Source organism: Echiichthys vipera, assembly GCF_963691815.1.
Source record: "Echiichthys vipera genome assembly, chromosome: 5".
Classification (NCBI taxonomy): domain Eukaryota; kingdom Metazoa; phylum Chordata; class Actinopteri; order Perciformes; family Trachinidae; genus Echiichthys; species Echiichthys vipera.
The window spans coordinates 31,110,558-31,135,885 of record NC_139830.1 but is presented as its reverse complement, the minus strand read 5'-3'; the positions used below and the strand labels follow the sequence as shown (position 1 = coordinate 31,135,885).

Here is a 25,328-nt window from a genome sequence, read left to right as displayed (position 1 = left end):
GAATTAAAAGGAGTAACAATTGCCAACAGGTATCTGCTCTTTCAACTAAATCTCCAAATATCAGTGGGGCATTGCGTAGGACGCACCAAGACTGGATAACATTTAAGTCCAAGATCTTTGCTGTTGTCATCCAGCTTAAGCCCACCTCGCCTGTTCTTTCTCTGCGTGTATCCATAATTAAAGCTAACAATTCTTTCAGACAATGAACACAGGGATATTGAATTCTTGATCAAATACTGAAACACAAGCTTTAACTCAAATTGTACCACTCCTTCTAGCAGGTCATGCATTATGTCTACAGCGTAATTGTTTGATGAATGGAAAAACTGGAGGGAATTGAGTGGACAGTCGCGTTTGACACCAAATATTGATTTCAAAGCAGGATTTCCTGGATGACACAAACATGCTCAACATGAAGGTCTTTTGAACGTAGAGTTAAACCTGATCTACACTGAAAACTGACTGATATTCACTTCTATCAGTTAAACATAACACACAGCAGTACAGGTGTAGCTGAAAAAGGCAACTGTATACCTTCAGTCTCCAAAATCTTAAGATCATCAATAAGTGGCTTCAGAATCGGCTCAAACCCATATTTCTTAAGATCCTCTGAGTTAAAGAGAGCGACAAGATGAATATTCATTAACACAGAATTGAGCTTTGGTGATAAATTTCTCAAAACAAAATAAACACATCCCAGTTTGTGCACCCCCTTTTTTGAGCCCAATGGATTGGCAGTTTCAAAATCGTCATAGTAGAGCTGGATCTGAAGAGCGGGTTCTTGCTGAGAAAATAAACTATGATTCTTAAAGTAGGACCCATCGCTTATATCTCTGTAAAATCCCTCCTGGTGTGGTTTTACTTCTTGGAAACTGTTACAGAGTTCACTGTTACTAAACATAGATGTGAGAGACCCCCGGATGGGATACTATATACTATACTATATTCCATTTCCATTTCTTTTCAAAATGCCTCATCCTTTTAGATTCTGTGTTAAGACACGAAAATGGGTTTTCTAGTTGATCAAAACAACTCTCAACTCTCTCCAAAGTTTCTCTAGATGCATCAGAAGACAAAATTAACAACAGCTTCCTTTGTGTGAGCATGGATGCCACTAACCAGTTCCTCCATTGAGCCAACTAGACACTGCACAGTTCTATCTGGAACACCTGAGGCTTGAACCTGAGCAATAACAGAGCTGCACATGTCCAGTATATTCTTCTTTTCAACTGGAACATGTGTAGTGACCCTCACAGGAGGATCCACATTCACTGGTGTGGAAGGTCCAGCTACAGGCTCAAATTCAAAACTGTTGACGGGATCTGGATCAAGATAGTCTTTATGTGCTCGAGATAGGTGACGTTGGTATCCAGAATATGTCCTAAAAACAAATGAACAACCAGGCTCTGCACAGTTCAAGCGCAGAGACCTTCCGGGATACAATCCATGCTCAAACTTCAAATGTCTAAATAACATTGAACAACTGGTGTGGTGTACCTTGCAAATGTAACATGTGTACATTTCTGGTCAAAATGTATCGGTCTCCAAACCTCACAGTGAAGAAGCCTTGCTCTGATTTCTTTTACCCGAGGACTCTCTTTCACTTTGCCGACGTCGATGCCATACACGGTGGTTTGGATGAAGATGAAGAAGCTGGACAGCGCATCATCACACGACACGGCAAAAGCATAATGTGCCTTGAAGAGCTCATCAAAGGCAGCAACTGGGGCCTGCATCCTGTAGGGAATGGCCTTCTGGTCCAGGGTGATATAGAAGTCCTGGATGCTGTTGCTTCTTTCTCCGACCCCGAGAAGAAAGGGCTGTTTGGGGCCAGTTTCTTTAGGGAAGGTCTCCATGCTTGACCCCACCTGAGTGAGAGTGAGAGTGTGAGAGAGAGAGAGAGAGAGAGAGAGAAAGAGATTTTACTCAAGTCATTTTAATTAATGTGCGACTGACTGTATGAATGGATTCGGCGCAATACACAACTTGATGAATTAATATTTGAAAGATGTAAACAAGTTATTTCAGGGATGGATCTATGAATGTACACAACATTAATTTATTTTTGGGTGATGAATGGATGGATGACTTTTTAAAAACTATTTAACTGCACCCTCCCCCAATTACCCTGCCATATTGGCTCCTGAAAACCTTACATCAGCTGACATGAAAACCTTGCATCAGTGATGTACAGTCCTAAGAAAATACCTTCATGAACTTGATCAGGTGTCTAGCAGCATCCAATGTGCTCATCTTGCCGGCCTTCTTGCCTTTAACTGTTGGAGGCAAGAGGTGAAGCAGCAGAAGGATGGCGGCCATCTCCGAGTCCCACTCTTCCGAATGCCACACTGCAGAATTAGAAGTGACACTATAAAATGTATTTTATTTCCTTATAAGCATTACAGTATGAGTTATAGTAAAGTTTTCTTAAATTAACCATGGATTGAATATGGTTAGCAGCAAGGTGCAGTATGTGATTTGTAGTAATGGGGCCAAAAACATGAAAGAACACGACAATGTCCACTTCTGTTGTTTACACTGAAGGCATGTGCAATCTACTGTGTCCACTATTCAATGAACACTTACCACCATCATCATTCTCCTGTTGTGCAGACAGGAGTAGCTCATCATCATGTGGACTCGGGGTTAGATTCTTGCAGCAATCTGCCATGAGTCTTGGTTTGAAAAATGTTGGCCACTTGGACAGGAATTTACCATACACCTCCTCACCAAAGATCATTGTGAAGTCTTGGTCGATCTTAAACAGAAAATTTTTGTGTGTGTGAATGAGAACACCATTGTAATGGTGCTATGGGTGACAATTAATAAACAGTCAAGCAAAATAAGGCAACCACAAAGTCGTCAGCAATTCATTTTATGCTTACCAAGCCAGGTGTATCCAATAATCTGGGAAAGAGATCCAGGACAGTAGAGGCAGTATCCGAAATGTTCCTGTTGATAAAGAAAAACATATCGACTCACATCAACTGGAAAAAAACTGGAGAAACCTCAGGGTTAGCAACAGAGCAGGGATCCCTCACCCAGTACTGGCAGACTTGCAATAGACAAAAACAGTTTACAACACAGAATGTATGGGGATGCATTACTGTTTATACTCACATAGCTGTTCTAGGAATCCGGGTCCCTCAATTTAGGGAACAGTGTTGTAATCCCTAGTGCGTAGATATCCGCACATTCACCGGAGGCACCCTCCTGAAAAGAGATAAGATAAGAGCGAATGGAAAATGACTGATGGGAACATTATGGGTTGCAACTAAAACAGAAGTTAATCTTCCTTGGTCTAACTGAGGCTTTCTCCTAAAACCTGAAAAACGAAAACTAAGACCAAATAAAAACTAGTCAATTCCTCAAAAAAAAACTAAACTAAAACTGATTCATCACTTGATGAATTAACTAAAACTGAACTGAAACAAAAAAGCCAATTGAATAGCTAAATAAAAATAAAAATAATGAAAAATAGTAAACTATAATAACCTTGATGTGCACATGAGTGTGGGTGAAGACTTAATCGGCAGCGACTTTAGAGGTAAAAAACAAAACAAAAACAACCACAACCTGTTATTGCAAGTGCATTCACTTACCCATGGCTCTCCATCATATCTGCCACAAGAATGTTTACCATCTTTCTTCTTGTAACATCACTGATGGCGCTTGTTTTCTCATACTCTTTGAATATTTCTCTTCCAGCAGGCTTTGAATACAGAGCAACTCTAACATTCTGAAATGACAATTGCATAGCATTCACACTGCAGACAGGTACAGTAGGTATTTCAGCCTATGCCCCGGTCTGATGTAACAGTTGGTTAGGGGGTGCATGATAAATGAGAATTAGCTAACATAACGGAGGTCTGGGTCCTCAGTCTGACACCTACTAAAGCTGCAGTACTAATATACTTATTATGAAATTTTAATGTAAGGTTTGACATTGGTCTCATTGACATCAGGGTCAATATCAGGTGGTCAACTTACATCTCTTGCAACGTTGCTATCCAGGGGTCCTTCAACCAGCTGTCTTTTCCGAGCTTTGGTAGATTCCAGTATCAGTGTTGAGTCAGAACCTGATGATGACCCTTGGGATGCACGTGATGGTGATGGTGACCAGTCTGATAAAGATGAGCCCTCTGAGAACTTGAACGACACCCCAGATGACTTCAAGAGTTCATCAAATATGTCCGAATCCACTTCCACGTTAGAGGAATCCTTCAGGCTCAAGGAAGCAGAACCTGGCAAATTGAATTTTGCCAGCACTGAAACATAAGATACTGTAAGCAAGTTTGGGAGGGACAAACATGCATTGAACAGAGCTGATGAACTATAAATACGCCGGAGTTAGCAGGAAAACTGATTTTCATCTGTAGTCTCTAGGAAAAACATTGGAAAAACCTAAATGCACAAATAAACTTGACAGTCAAATTAGCCTAACAGTTACCTGCTTGCAAAAACTGGGAGTAATTGTACTCGTCCTCCGCCTCTGGTACCCTGACCCATTTGCTGACTCCTTTATACTCTACAGGAACCAGCATGTCGCTTCAAAGACAAGAATGGCATAATTTACTATTCCTAATTTCTTACATTTACACCCAGTGTTTTCCCCGGGGTGGGGGTAATTTGAACACTGTACAATTACCGCGACTACCACGCACATGACAGCCAACATCACACTGACCGTGATGAAGGAAGGTGAAATGCTGTTAAAAAACAAAACACTATATTTAGGGCCGGGACTGGATTAAAAAAATTAATCAAATGAATTAGAAGCTTTGTAATTACTTAATCTAAATTAATCGCGTATGAATATTTGACCTGAGAACAGCGAGAATACAGATTAAATGGTCTTTCCTGCCACTGCTAAACCCTGATCCAGCGCAACGTTGGCCAGGGCTACCGAGCTAGCTAGCCAACTAGCCAACTTCGCTAGCTAGCTAGCAGCCAAAATCAACCACACAAAAAAAAACACTAATATCAATCCCAAAGAGAGAATTTTATCGACTGAAACTTACTTTACCTTAGAAAGAAGTTCTTCCTTCTTCCAAAGAAGAGATTTGGACAACAAGTAGGCTATGACTGCAGTCTGCTGCTGACTCTGTGTGCGACCAGTGTGCCAGTCAGTCACTGCCACGGCAAGCGATTCAAATGGTGGGTGTGGCCAATTTAACGAGCCAGAATGTAAATTCAAAGTGATTCTCATTACGACGGAAATCAACTCTGACACTATCAGTAAACTGACTCTAGGGGGAGTTAATTTTGATCAATTCTGAGTAAAATTAATAGTAACCCCTTTTAATTTACACCAACACTAAAAAAATAACACTGGCACATTTGCTGTGCACAGAGAAAAAGATTTTTCCTTCCACATTCAGCAGGGCGATGTCCCTGAATTGGCTGATGTCTTGGGAGTTCTCCTCTTGGGAATGAAATCCGCTACAGCTCTTTACCATTCGGATGGAATGCGTTGCTTTTTCCAGGCAGTTCTCATGAGGTACCATAACAACTCTAACACCTTAGGGCGGTTCTTGTATAGCTTGTAGGGGACTCACTGAGCATCGGGGGCATGATGTTGAACTCAGTAACTGGAGTTGCAAGCCGGGGCACCTAACCCAGTGTTCTTAGCTGGATCACTGTACTGCTCTCTACCGCTCGCATACGCCATACCACTGCCTCACTTTACTTTGGCCATTTGAGTTTGCTATGTCTCGTTGGACTCTTGGTCTCTGCTTTTGGCTCTGTTCTGAGTTGGTGGCAACTGGTTCTTGGAGCTCGCATGGGGGGTTGTCCTCCACCAGTGGGCCTTCTTCCTCTGTGCCTCTTTGCCTTCTGCAACATTTGGGTCCATCGGCTCCCTCTTTTTTCGCCTGCCAAGGCAGTGCAAGGTTTCTGATGGCCTTCTCCTCATTTCCTGGAGTTCTGGTGTTCTTCTCGTTGTCTGTTTCCATTGCTGTCGTTGCCGTGCTGTCCGTCCTATTAGGCTCATCTTTCACCCTGCCTCTCAGAGGGCCTGCGGGTTGTATTCTCTTAGGATTCTTCGTAGTTAGTAGTAGTTGGGTGTCCCTCCCCTGAGGTACTAGTGAGTTGCGTAACTAGCCGCCCACTCCCGGTTCGACTTCAGTCTTTCCTGGCTGTCCTCCAGTCTTCCCTGGACTCCAACTGCTCTGTTTACATTAGTCACTGGGTTACCAGAACTTCAGTCAAAATAACAGAGAGATGGAATCACCTGCTTGGCATTGCTGCTGGTCGCACCTCCTCCAGTGCCCACGGGTCAGCTGCAGTGTCATCATGCATTAATGGGTCCATCGCTTTAATTTTACAGCTGGTAAACGAGGTGCAAATTTTGTTTTATTTACATATATTATATATTATTATTATTATTACTTTACATACTGCTGGGTATCTTGTGAATTTCCCCCTGGGGCAAAGACTTTGCAAAGAGTTCGCTTTTGCACCTGACCTGTTTGCTCGGCTTTAAACAAATCAAATCCGTTTCTGCGCATAGTCCAGTTGGTTTTGGGTGGTGTGAAAGCTCAACCGAACTCTGGTGTGAACCAAGAAACAAGTGAACTCTGGTCCACCTGGAAACGTGGGTCTCTTGCAAGTGAATCCTGGTGCGGTTCATTTGAGGTGTGAAAGCAAATCGGACCAAATATAGGAAGTGAATCAAAATACATTTGTAACGCGGGCTGGTGAAGGTGAAGGTTATGGCCGGCGATGATAGCCGTAGCTCCGGTTAGTTATTCTAATAAACAGAGACCATACTAACCCGGGTCCTCCGGACACTATTTCTCAGAAGTATACATATAAAAAAGAACAGAGGCTGAGTTTACTTTAATAAATGATAATAATAATAATAATAATGATAATAATGCTAATAATGCTAATATGAATAATAATAATAATAATAATAATAAATGTGGCCATTATTTCCCCTTTTTAGCTAACAAGCACATTGCTAGGTGACCGTACGTACGTGGCTGTATTGGCTGTATTGGCTGTGTGACGTTACAATGTTTGGTTTGCTTGACAAATGCAGTGTGAAAAGAAAGCAAACTAAATGAAAAATGCAACAATATTGCAACTTCACCCTTGAATCACAGTCCACTGAACTACAGGTGTGACAGCGATGATATAATAATATCATAATTAATTTATTGATTGTATTCTGTATTGTTAATCTGAATCTGCAAAGAAGCTGATGAAGATGTCAGATAAATGTAGTGAAGTACAATATTTGTAATTATAAAGTTGCACAAAATAGATGAAATTAGTTTCTTTCAACCACTCATAACTGAGTAAGAAAGGCCATGAAGTTAGCTCACATTACATATAACTTGTACTAATATAACACCACCACTCACAGCGCTTTTACAATACATGTCAAATCCATAGACTGCCATGATCAGGGGTCCGTTTCACAAAGCAGGTTTAGTGAGATCTCTTAGTCTGTTAACACTGAAATGAGGGAAACTCCGAGGTAACTTAAACTCTTGGTCAGTTACCATGGTAACATGCTCTGTTAACCTAACCTGGTCGGGACCAGGTTTTTCTCAGAAAACCTTGAGTTTCTCTCTGTCTCTGCCCTCTTTCAGCCACACACGGCATTTAAATTCCTCAATCATTCAGTCAGCAGGCGAGTTTTGGCGTAGTATAGTTCCGTCTGTTTTTTCAGAAAATCATTGCAAAAATCAGTCATTAGAAGTTATATTAGGTGGCGACTATTTCCACAGCCATGGCATGTCCTTTTGATAATGATCCCGTGGATAAAGGTGCAGCAATACTGCACAGAGAATTAAATATTCGTCGGGAGATGATTATCAAACTATTGATTATAGATGTTCTTGCATTTCCAGGCAATTATCTTTTCGAGCGGTACAGTTTCACGTCACAGTCCATCATTTACATACACAACCTCATCCGTCCTTACATTTCCAACGTTAACAACCAAAGTCATGCTCTCATATCCCAGCAGATATTGTGTGTTGCGCTGCGTTCTTTTGCAGAAGGGAGTTTTTTTATACAACGTTTAAAACAGCCACTTACGGTAATATTTACTTTACAATGTAAAACATGCTCAAAATTAGGTATCACCATGAGATTGTGCTGAGATTTTACCTGTTTAAACATTTTTTTTATGTTTCATCTTAAGCTGCTGCCAAGCGGCTTCTCCCCCGTGGGAATCGACTAAATGAAATAAATGAATAGGCTACCACTCGAGCAGTTCCCCCCTGTGATATTATTGTGATTGCAAAAGGACTACATTTAAACGTACGCATTGACTCGAGCAGCAATGTTCTCCCGCGCCGTCTCCCTCTCTTTTGCTGCTGAAGCGGTGTTACACTTTCGGTGAAAAACATGCTCAAACTCACCGTATGAGCGCATTAATATTTCCAATTCCAGTGGTAGCGTAGCCCTCCTCTTCCCCGTTGCCATAGTGACTAGTCGAATCAGGGCTCCATTGATGCTGTCTTTTTATACTTGTGGTGCACGCGCTTAACTCCAGGTTAAACTACTCCGAGTTGATAAAACTAACGCAAATCTGCTACTCTGGAACTGAAAAATCAGAGTTTCCTATCTCAGAGTAGATCAACTCAGAGTTTAGGGTTAGACTCAGAGTTTGTTGAACCTGCTTCTTGAAACGGACCTCAGGATTCAGTCAATAAGGGATTTTAATGCTTGGTGATCGAACCCGCCGATTTTCCAATTAGTGTATGACATGCTCAATCTCCTGAGCAACAACTGGTGTAAAGTTACATGTTAAAGATGTTATTTGTGTTGTGTTGTTTTTTGCTGTTACCGGTGTTGTGTTGAAGACTGTTCCCTCGTCAATATGTGTTTCTCTCTACCTAATACTGAACTAAACTGTATCATAACCCTACGGGGCGCTACGCATTTTAACAGGAGGGAAACACTGTTCGACAGGGGAATAAACTTCAGAACACAACACAACACAACACAACACTGAAACTATACTGCTCAGCCTGCAGGTAATCAAACTTGACTCATCGCAAGCTCATGATTTTCGCATGATTCACTTCAGTCTGAGCAAACAAAGTGCAGCACTATAGCCTAAGCTATGGAAAGCTTACCACAACTTTTGATCGACACATTTGCCAAGGAACCTCTCCTCACTTACCCCTAATGACATCATCAGGGTTGTTTGGCAGACAAAACTCCTCCAAATCCAATTATTACAGATTCAAACAGAAGGAAGCTCATAAAAAAATGTGTTCTCCCGTTGGTTCTGCTGCTGCTCCTGTAAAGGGACTTTTTTAGCAGCTTTTAATTTGCTGCTGTATTCTCTCTCCAGCTGTGTTGAAGTGGCTCTCATTCTAATATAGATATTTATGAAATGGTGACAATAATGAGGTCACGGCTGTCGAATCTCCCCCCCTCTCTCTCTCTCTCTCTCTCTCCCCCCCCCCCCTCTCTCTCTCTCTCTAAATTAGTTGTAGTAGCTGTTTGTACAAATGTTCATTTTCACATCCAAGACATATTTAGTAATAAAATACAAATACAAATACTAAAATACAACCTGTAGTAACCATTAATGTAATTTATCTATTTTTGACTAAAAATCATTAGGAAACAGCACTTTAACATCGGAACCCTAACCCTGGCAGATTACATACTGACAATATCCTGAAATGAGTGTTTAAAACATATCCACAGGCTATTGGCTATTTATTTCCATGCTAGGAAATCATTTGAAATGTTCTTTGGCCATAGCCTTTATTTATTAGCCAAACAAATCTGCTGAGCTCATGTTTCATTTGTTCTGGCAGATATGTCTGGCCCCTCTCCCATTCAGGGAGTTTTACAGCAGCTTCACATCTGACCAAGTAGAAGTTCTGCACCCTAATTTGTATAATATCTGACAAAACGGTGAACGAAAGTCAACTGAACGACGATGACGCACCAGAAGTTGACTGTGAAGTGGACTGCTAGAAGGTGGCAGACTGGAAGTGGTCCCCAACAACAAGGCACCCAAAATACTGTTACGTGACCAATTTTAGCTGACAAAAGGTGACTGTTTTCACTCTGATTAATACATGTTGTTTCTAATTTGCAGCTTTTTCTATCGTAGAAGGTGTTAAAGGTGACTTATTATGCTTTTCCTTTTTTTCTGTCATAAAGTACAACAATATGACATATATTAAATGTGGCCAAAGCTTCAAATAACGATGTAAACATATGTCAAAGTAATCCCTGTGAGCAAAAACCTCAGACTTCAGACTGTCCTGAACACTCCAACACTTTTCTTTCTACTGTTGGCTCAAAGTGATGTCAATCCGTGCTGGATTTCTTTATATGGTCATCTGTTCAATTGTTTACATTACAAACACTGCTACACATAGCTACATGCTAACGCCAAGGAAAGCTGTCACCTTTTCTTGCTGGAACATGTCCGACTGTGTAGTTTTTTTTTTAGAAGCTTTTATCTGTGATTTTTTTAAGGTGGAAGGTGCTGCTATACTCCGCTACAGTCAGTCCCCGGCAGAGATAATGAGAGCACATATGTGGAACCAATCAGAGCAGACTGAGATTTTTTCGGGAGGGGGTCTTAAAGAAATAAGAGCTGCCGGACTTCTTTTCCTCTCCTTACGCTGTTCAGCAGAGAACAGCTGAGGGGCAGGCTCTACTTCTTGTTCTGCTACCAACACTAGCTGCTTTGTTTCAACAGTGTAGGATTAAACTACGTGTATGCAGGCTTAAAGTAATTAATTACCATTAATTAATCGCTGATTTTTGAATTCCAGTGAAACACTGCAGCCTGTGCGTGTCAGACACATGGAGACACTTCTGTTGTGGTCAGGTTATAACACATTGGCGTTAACTGTGACAGCCCCAATTGAAATGCAATAAAATGACATACATTAGGATGTTAAGTCAAAAGTTTAGTTTAATTGAATGTATAAATTAAGGGGGAATATTGAGGCACTGTTGTTCAGAGTTTGTGTACACTGTACACTTTCTTTTGCCTATTTACATTTATTTGGAATAGTATTGTACAGATACAGTATTTTTTCCTATGTTTTTTCAGCTAATGGCATTGGCTATGCCTAATGACTGATAAGAAAATGCTTGATGGAACGACATACCGTCGCACCTTCTAAAATAAAGAGATGACAAATGGAAAAGTGGTTTTATCACTGAGTGAAATCCAGTCAGAACCTTCGGGTAGACACTTGCTGCACATGCTTCCATCACTGTCAAGTGGGGAAGCTGCACATGCTCACAACACAACTTGACGGCACATTTCTGTGTCGTTTATTTGTTTATTCTGTGTGTAAAGGCCTTTACACTCACAGATTTACTGACATTGTCATTTTCATGGCAGGGTCAAAATAGAAACATATTGCATGTTGACACAAAACAGCTGGAGTTTAGTGGAAGACTGGACAGTGCACAATTGCAGGATCCTCAATGGTGAGTTGCAGTAAAGACATTAGCATCAGCGGCTGAAGGTCCGCCATCGGATCCCATGTGTACTTTCACAGACCCAAAGAGCAGCTGGCTATCAGAGGACGAGAGCTCTGGGTACCACTGGGTGATTTAGCTCACCATGTTAGGCTAATTGAAAGAGAAACGGCAGGGTGATCTTGCTATAACAACATGTTCACGTACTGCAGCCACAGGGAGCCGCTGAGCTGAGAGGCTACTGCAGTAAAGCATAAATAAAATGGAGGAGGGGGTTCTACTGTATGTCTCTGGCTCATTTACTCAGGGAGTGGGGATACAGAAGAGAGCTGCATTTTCACTGCAACATATAGAATAGACCACAGCCTGCCAGCAATTTGTTTCTTCTCTTGTTCTTTTCTATGCTGTTCATCATGCATCATTTCTGGTCCTCTACTTTATTTAAGATCTCTATGTGGATGTTTCTGTGCCTTCATCCTCTCTTTCCTGCTGGTTATTTATCATTGTTGATGGCCTCTGGAGGATGGAGAGAAGAGGGTTGCAGCCCCAGTGGATTCTCCTCAGAGCAGCTACTGCTGGTCTTCTCCATCTTTCTTTGTTTTTCTCTGCCGTTCTCTCTGTCGAGATTCAGACTGCTCTCCCAGTGGATCACAGCGAAATAAGGACAATGCAGAAAATGTTAAGAAAAGAGTTAAAACAGCATTTGTGGAGAGCATGATTTTTTTTAAAAACATCTGATATAATGTCAGTTCTTTCTTCAATGTAGTTGCTCTGTTATTATAAATTAGATTTTTTTGATATCAAATGAAGAGGTGGCTGTTGAAATTCATTGAAGGGGTGGGGTATGTTGATACAAACATCTAACATGTTCTAGCAAGAAATACTGAGAAGATTATGTTAATATAATGTAAACAGACACAGAACAGCTCATATTGTATATATAATATGGTTCTGTTTGTTTTTCAAATGACTGACGCATTTTCTCAAGTCAATTCAATTCAATTGTATTTATAGTTCCAAATCATAACAAAATAATAGAGAAATTATCCCAAGATTCTTTACATATAGAGAAGGTCAGGTCCACACTCTATTCATGATTTACAGACCGAACAATCCCCCCATGAGCAGCAACAAGTGGCACTATCATTATTATTATTATTATTAATAATAATAATAATTATTATTATTATTATTATTAGTATTATTATGTACAGTATTAATCCAGAAATATGCACACAGTGGCGATGAAAACCTTCTCTATAACAGGCACGAACGACGTCCAGCTCTATGGAGGACGGACATGTGTCTTGACCGGTTGGGGAGGAAGAAAAGGAGAGGAAGAGAGAAAAGACAGACAGATGGACAGAGAAAGGCAAAGACAGACACATATAGACAGCCCCAGAGATACAAGCAACCACAAAAGTAACAGTATCTATAATAATATCAATAATAATGTGAATATGACTTAGATGTTAAGGCAGCAAATATACCTGAGTGATATTAATAGTAGAAACAACTGCAGCTAAGGTGATAGAATATGAATAATAGCAATTATGGCGGTAAATATGATCAATGATGAGTAGTAGTAATAAAGGCTGTGATACAATGAGAAATACAACTGATAATGTTTTTATGGCTATGAATATTATAATTTATAAAACTAATGATAATATATGAATAATAGTAATAATAGCAGCATGTCATGCAGGACCACGATCAGCAGAGACCTGTGAGATAACAAAGCATGACAACTTTGGTGAAGAAGTGGAGTTAGTAACATGCTTTGTAGGTTAGAAGAAGGATTTTAAACTTTACTCTAGCTTTTACAGGTAGCCAGTGCAGAGAGGCTAATACAGGAAAAATATGATCTCTTCGATTGGTTTTAGTTAGTACACGAGCTGCAGCATTTTGGACCAACTGGAGACTCTTAACAGACTTATTGGAGCAGCCTGATAATAAGGAGTTGCAGTAGTCCAGCCTAGAAGTAACAAATGCAGATTAGAAAAGGAGGAAAGGAAAGCAGAACTGTTCCTGAGCATCAGAACAGGCAGTAAGCCTGATTTTTTTACAAATCACTTGTTAAATGATCTGTTGTATTCTTTACCTCTGTTTTTTTTTAACTGTAGCAATTACTTCCAGAGCAAAGAAGGAAATTAGGATGACAAAGTATAAGACCACCAAAATCTTTGTGAGTAGGGGGGTCAGGGTGATGGATGGGTCCCAAAACACAGGACTTTCCACTGTTAAGGTCCTGGGAGAACTAAGACAAACTTCCACCTTTATCTCAATTCTTAAACTTTGTTGTGCATAAGTTTTCATTAGATATCATACCAATCTGTTGATGAGAATATGTTGAAATACCTCTCCACTGATAAGAGCTCATTCACTATCTCATTAGCTACAATGCAGTTGTAGTTGGTGGTTTGGGTTTTTATCCCAAGGTCAAATTTTAGGTTTGGTCAGAGCAAATATTACACTTTATTTTACATATTGGGCCACTAAAACCTTTAGACCTTTAGAATATTAATAATAATATTAATAATATGTTTATTTATGTAGCACCTTTCAAGAGCAGACATCGCAAAAATCTTCACAACCAAAGGCGATAGTAAGTCAAATACAAATCAACAGACCTAAAATGCAAACATCAAGCTAAAAACATAACAGACATAAAGCAAGTCTAAACAAATGCGTTATAAAATTGTCCACAGTCCAATGGGAGGGAGTTAGAATATAAAGTATATAAGAGCTACATCCGCAAAAGCATGATCTTTGTTTGTTTTGAGCCTAGAGCGAGGAACAACCAACGAACAGGGCAGGGCTGCAGGAGCTCTTGAAGAGAGAATGAAGAGTTATTAAAGAACTATGTTTTATTATCACTATCCTACTTAAAAACACACAGAGACAGTAGGGATGTAACAATACACTGAATTCACGATTCGATTCAATCACAATACTGACTTTACGATACCATTTTCAACTAGTTTTTTATTTTTACGAAAGGAGATTGAAGAAGAATTATGACAGAAAATAAAAAAATCTACAAAATATATTTTCTCTTTAGGGCTGCTGTTAAGGACTATATTTCTACTGATTAAACTAGCGACTATACAATCGATTAACAATCCATGTTCCTCTTATTGATTGTTTCATTAGGGTTTTTTCATTTTATTTTGACAGCCTGTATGTCACTGTACTGTATAATTAGACATAAGCAAAATGTAAACAAATATTTACAGATTAAGATAGAAAACTATAGATACAAACTGGAAACAACTGTCATGATTACATCAGGGCAGCCCTCCTCTCCTTTTTTAAATCTTCACACATTTAAATCATTTTTAACTGTCTCACGATACATCATTACATCCCTTATATGGTCATTTGGGGTTTGCTTGACCTCAAGCTACAGTCACAAGACAGAGTCAATGTACATCTCATCTCATTGGTCACATCTAGCTGGACTGCTACTTTGATTTCATGCAAATAAATCAGAGCACACAGCTCATTGTTTTACTACAACTCCCATATAGTTTGAAGCGAGATGTTCATGTCTTTTTTATCATAAAGCAAGTCAAGTTGCTATATAAATACTTTGAAAGTATAAGAACGCTCAATCAACAGAGAAATGGGCGCAGCCTTTATTCAGAACCTGTGACTTTAAACGAGCGGCAGGGCTTCTGTACGGTTGGGATGTCACAACTATACTAGAAAGTGCCACTACAGTGCCATTGCAGTTATTCCCTCGCTCCAATGACGTTGTAGAGACGCTAAGAGCGCAGATGTGGAGGACCCAAAAACACTGACCAATCAGAGCAGACAGGGCTTTTTCAGGTGTGTGGCTTAAAGAGACAGGCGCTAAAAAATTGAGCATTTCAGACAGAGAGTGAATACAGATATATTCAGGCAGTCAGTATGAGAAAATCTTTTAACATTAAAGCATGTAAACACGTTATAGTAGGAACTCAAGCTACAAGTATGAACCTGAAAATTAGCAAAATATGGGACCTTTAATGTTTTGGTTCAATATCACCATTTCCAGCTACAGCAGGCAGCTGTTCTCAGTGAACAAAGCCCTCTGTACTCTCCCTGGCCAGCAACAACCAAGCAGTCCAAAAGGAAAGGCTAGGGGTCACCAAAATCATGAGAATTCATATTCCGGTGTTATCTGGTCAGCAGGGCTCAGATTTAGGGTGTTGAACTTGTCAGAGATTGAATTGATTGTAAAAATGGTGTTTAAAGCTGTATGTTGTGCAAACTTTAAATCAGATTGCTTTAGATTTGAATATCCAGCTTTAGGTCAATCCATGTATGGAGAGTGTTTCTCCAAGCCTGGCATTTGCCTCTGTGACTTAGTGACCTTTTCAGACAATCAATACATATGCACCATGAATAAAGCATAACACAAAGAGATTCAGCTCACCAAAGTAAAGCCCGGAAACAAGACTGTTTGTCATCTCTTCGCAGTAATGCGATTGAAGCCAATGGTCGGCAGAAATAAAGGCTCCGAGCAAACCAGATTAGAGATGAAGTTTGATCCGAGTGGAGCCAATCCACATCAAAGCCATGTCACAATGCAACTCTAAAATAGATAAATTCAATTTACGTCCACTAGCTACTGGGGACTATTAAACATCTCAAATTATTGCTCTTGCCCTGTGATCTGCACTGTGGACACAATACCTGATTAGATACAGTGGAGGCCAACATTTTCAGTTCTAGCAGCACCAGAATTTCAAATGTAAAGATCTGCATACCATAGCAAAATAAAAAGATATATTTAATATATAACAGACATTTACCCATACAATGTAGGGCTGGGTGATATGGCCTAAATCTTCTATCCCTAACAAGGTACTTTCATATCTCAAAAATAATTGAGACAGTGAACTGCAGTTTAATGTGACAACACGACAGAAATGTACTGAAGTACACCAGCTTAGTACAATCTGATTGGAGCAAAATCACTATTTCCTCAAACATTTGACCCCGTCAAGTCTGTTGTTTTTATTATGCCCTGATATTAGGTATGTTATTATTTTAATGTGAATGCAAACAGAAAGTGAATAGTGTTGTCATTTTATTTTGGATTTTCATTATAAAATTTGGGAAAAAAATGTCAGTGTGTATCAGCACTCTCTGAGCAGTTCCAACACATTTTAACTGTACCACGATAATACTGAGAACAGTGATTATTTTGAATTCAGTTCGATTAAATTTTTTATTCACAGTGCCAAATCATAACAAGAGTTTTCTCAAGACACTTTACATATACATTAGAGTAGGTAAAGACCACACTATGACTTATTTATGATTTACATAGATCGGTGGTTCTCAAACTTTGTACATGACCTGCCACCAGAAAATATCAGGCTCTCTCAAGTTAAAATACAGCAGCATAGGCCAACAAAGTATTTTCTTATTATTATATTATATTCATTTTATTTTGGAGATTCCTTCAAGTATCACCAGAGAGAGCTTTAATACCACCAGTGGTACAAGTACCAAAACCTTCCCTTTAACAGGCAGGAACGTTGAACAGACCCAGCTCTATGGAGGACAGACATCTGTCTTCATCAGTTGGGGAGGAAGAAAAGGAGAGAGACAGAGAGAAATGACGGACAGATGGACAGAGAGAGACAAAGACAGACACAAAGACAGATAGACAGACAGAGAGACAAAGACAGACACAAAGACAGACAGACAGACAGTCCCAGAGATGCAAGCAACCACAAAAGTAACAGTAACTATAATAATATCTATAGTAATGTGAATATGACTTATATGTTATGGCAGTTAATACAGTAGAATAGTAGAAACAAGCACAGCTAAGGTGATAGAATATGACAATAATAATAATTATGGTGGTAAATATGATCGAATAGTGGTAATAACAGCTGTGATATAATGAGATATGATACTGATGATTTTTTTATGGCTACAAATTTTATAATTCATGAGACGATGATTATAGTTCATATGAGTAATAGTTAAAATAGCAGCAGGAAGCATCATGCAGGACCCGACAGCAGGCACCACCACGATCAGCAGAGACCTGCGGGACGACAAAACACCAACAACTCTGGGGAAGAAGTGACTTAGTAACATGCATTGATATGACATGAATGATACAGACGCTCAGAGTATCAGAAACAGGATTATCCCACGGCCGAAAAACTCTGCTTAAGGAGACAGGTTGGTGGTGAATGGATCCCAAAAGACAGGACTTTCACCCAGGCGAGCAGGGTTCGTGTTCCGGGCCGCTGCCATTCTTGTCATGGATGTTCTAAACCAAACCATAAACTTTTTTTATTATCCTAACCTAAGTGTTTTTTAGGCCTATCCCTAACCTTCACCTTTTGTGGGCTTAAAGCGGTCACGTTTGGTAGTTTCGGTGCCTTGTTGTCACAGACACTTCTCATTCGTGACATCGTCTCACTGTCAGCTCTCGTTCACAGTTTCATAAGATATCATACGAATTTGTATGCAGAACTTTTTGTAGGTTATTTCATGGGAATACGTTCAAATAATCCCTTTATAACAGAGCAATTGAACGATTCATTTGGACTAACTCTTTTGTGTCCACTAACAACAAACGTAAGGGATTGGCTTTCATGTAAATGTGCGTACATTTTACTGTATGGTTTTCTGTCTCTCTTAACCTCTGTGTCACATGGGGACATGAACAGCAGTCTCCTGGGTGAAAATCGTTTTAACCTCCTCCATACGCAGACTTTGTCGCTTTGTCACCTGTCACCCAGTGCAGTTGGTATTGAATATTGCCACATATAGGTTTGTATTTGAGTTAGATCATTTGAAATCCTGGTGGGTCTCATAGAAACGCTAAAAGATTCCTTGTGCACGGGTTTCAGACGCTGAGTGCTGTGACCAGATGTTGGTATTTGACGACCTGGGAATGAAAATGGACTGGTCTCTCTGGGATTTATTTTCCTCATCACAATCAAACAAGTAGCTAAGGTGCATCTTGAAAAGCACAATTGTTATTACTGATTGATTATCTCTAGTAAGAGTATGTCTATAGAGGAACTACTTTTCCTGCATTGTAAGATGCTGTAAAGTTTCTGCTGTGCGAAGAGTATAATATGATGCAAGTTCAGTATCACACGTTGACTGTGACTTGGAATGTTAGGTCAGTAACTTCCCTCTGATTATATAAAGTTCTATCGCATCCTATCTCAATATATTCAGTTCTACGCTGGTGTTTCCTTCAGCCCACAGACTGATCTGGACACACGTTTCATTCCTTAGTGATATCCATATGAAGCTTCATGAAGCATTAGTTGTAGTTGTTGAGCCCACTAGATGGAGCTCTTGGTTTGAAGAGAAAGGCACACAGAATTCAGTGTGATTTGAACCCTTAGTTAAACAGAGAGCACCATCTAGTGTGCTCAGAAAATAAAGAAAATGGTTGCCACATTGGTTTCCATCTCTTCCTCTGTTGCTCCAACCATGTCATGTCCCTCAACCTCCTCTTTGTCGTCTTTCTTTCAGCTCCATCTTCAGCATCTTTCTCCTGAGACCACACATGTCCAAACTATCTAAATTTCTCACTTTGTCTTCAAACTGTCTAACTCAAACTGTCACTCTAAGAAACTAATTTCTAATTATTTCCATCCTCGTCACTCCCAACAAACATGTTAGCCTCTTCAGCTCTGCCACCTCCAGCTCTGCTTCCTGTCTTTTTTGTCAGGTCCACCACCTCATACACCATAGCTGTTCTCACTTTATAAACCTTCCCTTTCACTCTTGCTGATACCCTTCTGTCACATATCCTCCAGAGCACTATTAATACAGAGCACTATTAATACATCATTTGAAAACGGTTCTAACCAATAACTGACATTCAATAATAAAATAATCTTCAATGACAACAGCAAACAAGGATATTTATGCCATTAATCCAGGATTATATTAATCTCTAAATAACTCAGTACCACTCAAGACACACTTTTTTTTCAGCTGCCAGCAGGTTTTGCCTCACATCAGCTCCAATAAAGCACAACCTTGACTTTGTGTTTTTAACCGAAACCACAAGATTCCTGGCTATCGATCTTTGCAAAATCACAGATAAGACTGAGCAGAGCCAATAAACAACATCTCAGTTTAACCAGAATATAGGAACAGGAAGTTCAGTGACATCCAGTATTTTACAGAAGACAAGCAGGCCTGCTGCCTTCACAGACACACACAGCTGAGTATCATCAGTGTAGCACTCACTGCATACACTTTGGCCAAGAGGTGAAATATAAAGAGAGAAAATCAGAGGGGCAAAATCAGAGCCCTGAGGTACTCCATATTTCATATTATAACATTTGTATGATGCATTGGTATAGGAAACACTGTTTTCAGAAGACTTTAACCACATGAGAGCCAGGCCAATGGTGACAAAGTAATTTTATAAGCCAAGTAAACTGATTTATAGAATCAAATAGTATCTATAGTATCATTCAGTAGTATGAGCACTGAGATGGAATCCAAATCCAGAAAAAAAAAACAACTGTTGAGTATTTGGGCCAAAAGTTGCTGAGATACAGATCTACAAGTACTTTAATTTAGATAAGTATTTCTAACCCTGGATCAAGTTCTGGCTCTTTAAGTAGAGGTTTAACAGTGGTCAAAAAAATCCTTTCAGAATACCACTTTAAGACACCAAGATCTTTAGAAACAACATAGCAAAATCCATGCTGTATCCATGGCAAGTGTTGACTTTTTCCAATAAGAACATGTGTCTGAAAAATCCAAATCATCAAAAATAGTTTACGAGTGTTATTGTTACATTTACATTCCTTTTGGTCGTTACATTTTCAGCTTTGATATTTTGCTACTCTCTTTTTTGAAAACATTATTATCAATAACATAATTTAATTTAAACCAAAACATGATATATGGCCATAAGGTCTACGGAGGTAAGATAAGACAAGACAAAGTGATGTAGCCTATAGCAGGCATTTTACTGCTCCAGGGCAATTTGTCTCTGTGAAAGCTCTGTTAGCTCCAGTGTTATGATGCCACAATGCTACCATGATGTCTCTTTTATCTCTTTTCCTAGTCTCCAGTGAGCCTATGAGCTTCATACTTTTTGGTTGGCCTGGATATTAATAGATACAGCTGACCATGATAATGACTAGCTCAGGGAGTGATAGGACACAGCTCCAGCAGCTGCTTCTATGGCAGTACTAGTCTGGGATGTTGCTCAAATGAGAAATACTATAAAGACCAAAACTGCTCTTCTTATCTCTATTTCCGTGAGACACTATAGAGCTGGTGAACATCCCTCAGCTGTAACAGAGTGTTGTAGGCGGCCGAGGTCGTAGGTTGTCATTTATTGGCCTATTTAATCTTCTTACATATTTCCTTGCCTGAGGCGCAGCGCTGTCCCCAACAGACAGAATCAATAGCAGCACTACTGCCAAGCCACCCGAGGGCTAACAATAAAACTAGGACAATTACAGTGAGATGGATCAGAGTCTTTAGCAGAAATATATTATTAATATGTTTGGCCTGACGCCAGGAGGCTGAAGGAAGACAAATCAGCTGCAATAGAAAATCCAGTTAGTTAACTGGTCACCTGAGAGCCAGTGTTCACATGTTCCACACATATTGGCAGTGCTGACAGGCCTTTGTACAAGTGTTTGTGGGGGTGTAAATGCTACTTTACACCTATCAGCAGGTGGTAGCCACAGGAGGACACTGGTACATTAAATGGCACAGTGTTGCTGTGTATTTTCCACAAGATGTTGTATTATTTTGTTCTGTTTAAGCAGACGGCTTAATTCAAAACCAAATTGGCAGTCACTGTCTGGAAATGGGTTTCTGTCACAGTTACAAAAATTAGGTCTTATACATATACAGTATCAGGTAGGGGTGTGCAATACTGCAAAATTTGGTATTGATCCGATACCAAGTAAATACAGGGCCAGTATTACAGATACCTATACTTTTTTCTTAGAAAAGCAGCTTATCTACTTTCGCGTAGGGGAGAGAAATGTGTCATAATTTATGAAGTGAATGCATCATCAATATGCAGGGAGGGGCAAAGTGAGCATGAGCGAAGAGAGAGGAGCAGTGTTTGGAAAACCAACATGGAGTGACTGGAGTTGTAAGCTGAACGTAGAAAAAACGGAAACGGAAGTAGCAATCTCATCTCGCAATTATTAATCAATACTGATACCAATATTGGTAGATATTTTGATATATATGATCCGCCCAGCCCTAGTATCCTGGCCCTGTTCAGACCTCGCAATAAGTCAGTCCTGAGTGATCTGATCACAAGCAAACTTTGGGATTTTTAAAAAACAAACTTGACGGGAGAATGTGCGGTCCTCCACACTGACCCAGGCGTACGCAAAGAAACTGGTGAAGGCATACGCAAAGAAACTGGAGAAATGAGAAACGGTGACAGATTAATTCCCACACCTTTAGCTTTTTAGATCAATCAAATCAAATGGAGATATAAAAAGGCATGACATCACAAATGACGCACACTCACTGATTTACTGACAGATGAGGACGAGCTGCTTATGAGCAGGTTCAGAGAGCAGAGCACTGTTCTCACGGTTCGTTTGGATCTCTGGGAACGGACATTTTTCTCAAATATAATCTGTGCTGTTGACTGCACTCATGTCGCTATAAAAGAACAGAGTTAGAATGAAAATGTTTTAATTCATCTCTTTTTCATTTCAGCAACAGTCTGACCTTCTGACTTTGCATTAACTGTGTCTGCATCACGTCTCCACTCTACAACTGTTTTGTCTTTAGTAATGTCCACATTGTCCTCCAAACAACATGTTTTTTTCTTTTTTTCACCTCTCCAACAAGAACATCAACCTCACATTGACTGTTGAGTCTGTTTTGTTTTGTTTTCCTCTCTGTGTTTCACATGATGTCAGCATGAATGAATATTCATTTTGGGCAGTTCATAAAATATGTATATATACATCTATTGGCGTTGCATGAAGCTGCAAAACAGGGCCACATAGAGTTTATATATTTTAATGCGCACACAGGTCCTAAGTTTTGTCTGTACACCAACTTTGAAGTGAATCTCTCTCTTCATTAGAAATGAGGCCCCTGATCTCTCAGACCACATTCAGAGGTGGTTTGAGCCACATGTGGCCACAGTAATTTAGCAGTGTGTCCGGAATGTGTTCTGGTCCACATTGAAGGACCATCTACTCAACTGATATCCTCAACATTTTGAAAAGAGATAAATCCAGCGCATCAAACATAGTGGTTCTCATGTCACAGAACCACTGAGAGTGAATCTTGTATTTTCAATGTCATTATCAGACGTGTCTGTGACTCTGACGCTGACAGAACACTGACATGTCTGTGACTCTGACGCTGACAGAACACTGACATGTCTGTGACTCTGACGCTGACAGAACACTGACATGTCTGTGACTCTGACGCTGACAGAACACTGACATGTCTGGGACTCTGACGCTGACAGAACACTGACATGTCTGGGACTCTGACGCTGACAGAACACTGACATCAGCAGACAGCACACAGCTTGGACACCTGCCTGCCTTCCCGTTTTTATCCACAGCTCTCACATACAGTATATCACTTATAGTATCACTGCTCTATGCACCATTGTGTGTCAGTGTCGGTGGCATGGACTGCTGTTAAATAACCTCATATTTTTAGGCTCATAAAAGCCAGACATTTCTCTAATCTCATGTTGTAACAAGTGATATAGAGCGGGAAGTGAGATCCCATCACAAGTGGTCACTCAAGATGCATGTGGACACAATTCTAATGCCAGGTGGGAAAAGACCTAAGGTGTCCACTTGTGATCAATCACCCAAGAGTCATATATATCCTTGGTTAAAGAATCTCATACAGTGAGAATAGTCGAGAATGCAGATCCTGTTATATGCTAAATAGGGTAGTGTGGTTCCCAAAACTCCCTTTGCATTTAGTAACCAGATATTTTGTTTATTAGAGACATGTCTCTATTTCTAATTGTACCAGTAGCAATTCTCTACCAAAGGTATAATTAGTTAAGCTAAACCAGAGACTATTCTGTTAAAACAGATCAGTAGGTGTGTTTACATGGACCCTAATATTCTTTAACTTTATTGATCAGTTATCACATACAATTGTTATTACTATGTAGTGAAATTTGAATTGCTTGTTTTAATCCATCTAAAGGAGCAGCGGGCAGCTCAAAAGCACAGTTAGAGCTTTTCAGACAATTAGGGGTTCAGTGTCTTGCTCAAGGACACTTCAACATGTGGACAGGAAGCTGAGGATCAAACCTCCAACCTTGTGGTTTAAAGAACAAACCACATTTTCCCATTTATTCCATTAATTATCAGAATAACTGCTCAATCAGAATAAAAATGCCTCATATAAACAGTTCATCAGAAGAGACTGGCCAAATTTGAATGGATTTTCAATTGGCTTGAGAGGAGAGGTGTAAACCTTTTTGACATATAAAATACCAGCGCCTTTGACCATGTAAACACTTAATCTTATCATTTGTCTCTCATTGGAATAAATGACAATATTGTTTGTAATTGTAATAGTGGTTAAGTGTGTATATAGTGGTTGGCAAACAAGTTTACAGAAGCATTACTGCCACCTACTGGACTGGAGAGTGGAGCAGTAGAGTGGCAGGAAATAAAAACAAAAACAAACTAATTAATAAATTAGAAGATGCATACTTTCCATGATGTCTTTCCCAGCAGATTCCCGAATGTGACCATTCATATCTATACAACCAATGTGTTCATGATTCAATTATTTACTAGATACAAACTTGTTACAAGAGCACAAAGTTCTTCATAGATTCAGCCTCTAAATTTGGCTCTCAAAGTGCACCAGATTGAGGAGTACAACATGTAAATTTGGAAGTAGAGGTCGAACAAAATCAATCTTTAGAAATCAGGTCAGCCGATGGCCGATATAGGGTGCCGATTGTTGATGAGTAAGGGATTATATTTCTCAGCCATCTAAGCAACTATTAAAAAACAAAAAATTCAACAACAAAATTACAAGGTTAGTGTGTATTTTTTATGTAATTTATTTCATAATTATATTACCATCTAATTTTGGACAAAAACGGAAATGACTGAGGGAATTGGGGATTCTTTTTTTAATAGTAGCCTAAGGTACATTACAGTGAATAGTAGTAATAGTAAATTTGCCAACAACTAATCAGCCGACCGATTAATCGGTCGACCTCTATTTGGAAGGAAGCTCTTTTAGGTGTTACACATGAGCAGCTAGCTCAAACCTTCACTGAGTCCTTTCAACTTCTGTAAGCAAATATCAGCTGAAAGTTAACTTTCTTTCAGCTTAATTCTCTCTCTCTTTCTGTCTATTTCTCTGTTTGAGTCGATTTTATTTCAGTCTCTCTGATTCGCTCATGTCTTTCTCTCTCTGTGTCTGTGCAGCCTTTGTGTTGAGCTGTGTCTTCCCCCAGCGGCCTCTCTACGGTGATGTATCAGTAAGCAGTCTCCACTCTGGAGGAGAGGCTTTCTTCTCCTGCTTGACTGGCTACCAGCTGCAAGGCCCTGCTGTGCTGACCTGTCACAATGCAAGCACCCCCTACTGGAGTGGCAAGGAACCACACTGCCTAGGTAAGGCCATTAGAACCTGGAGGAAACCCAATCGAAGCTCATCCTCCATATGCACACCCATCGAAGGACAATTTCAAATATTGACATGGTGTCACTGGTGTAAGCATAATGCTACTTGAGAATGTAGGTTTTCTAGTCCTTCGTCTTCATTCAAAGATGAATGACACAAGGGAAAGAAACATGTATTCTAAATACCTTCAGAACATTCAGAGTTCAGAACCCAATTTATTTTTTATCAATCAATATTAGCAATATTGTCACTGTCAGAACTATTATTATTTATTT

At 39.7% G+C, this 25,328-nt stretch overlaps 1 protein-coding gene across 1 annotated transcript in view; it reads left to right on the top strand.

The window, feature by feature from the left end:
* LOC310947570 (seizure protein 6 homolog) overlaps positions 1-25,328 on the top strand; it is a gene marked incomplete at its 3' end in the record, with an annotated part of 339,340 nt that overhangs the window by 243,015 nt on the left and 70,997 nt on the right. The window contains exon 5 of the mRNA XM_083914416.1: positions 24,858-25,043. Coding sequence (XP_083770542.1) covers positions 24,858-25,043 — 186 coding nt within the window. The remainder of the gene's footprint in view (positions 1-24,857; positions 25,044-25,328) is intronic.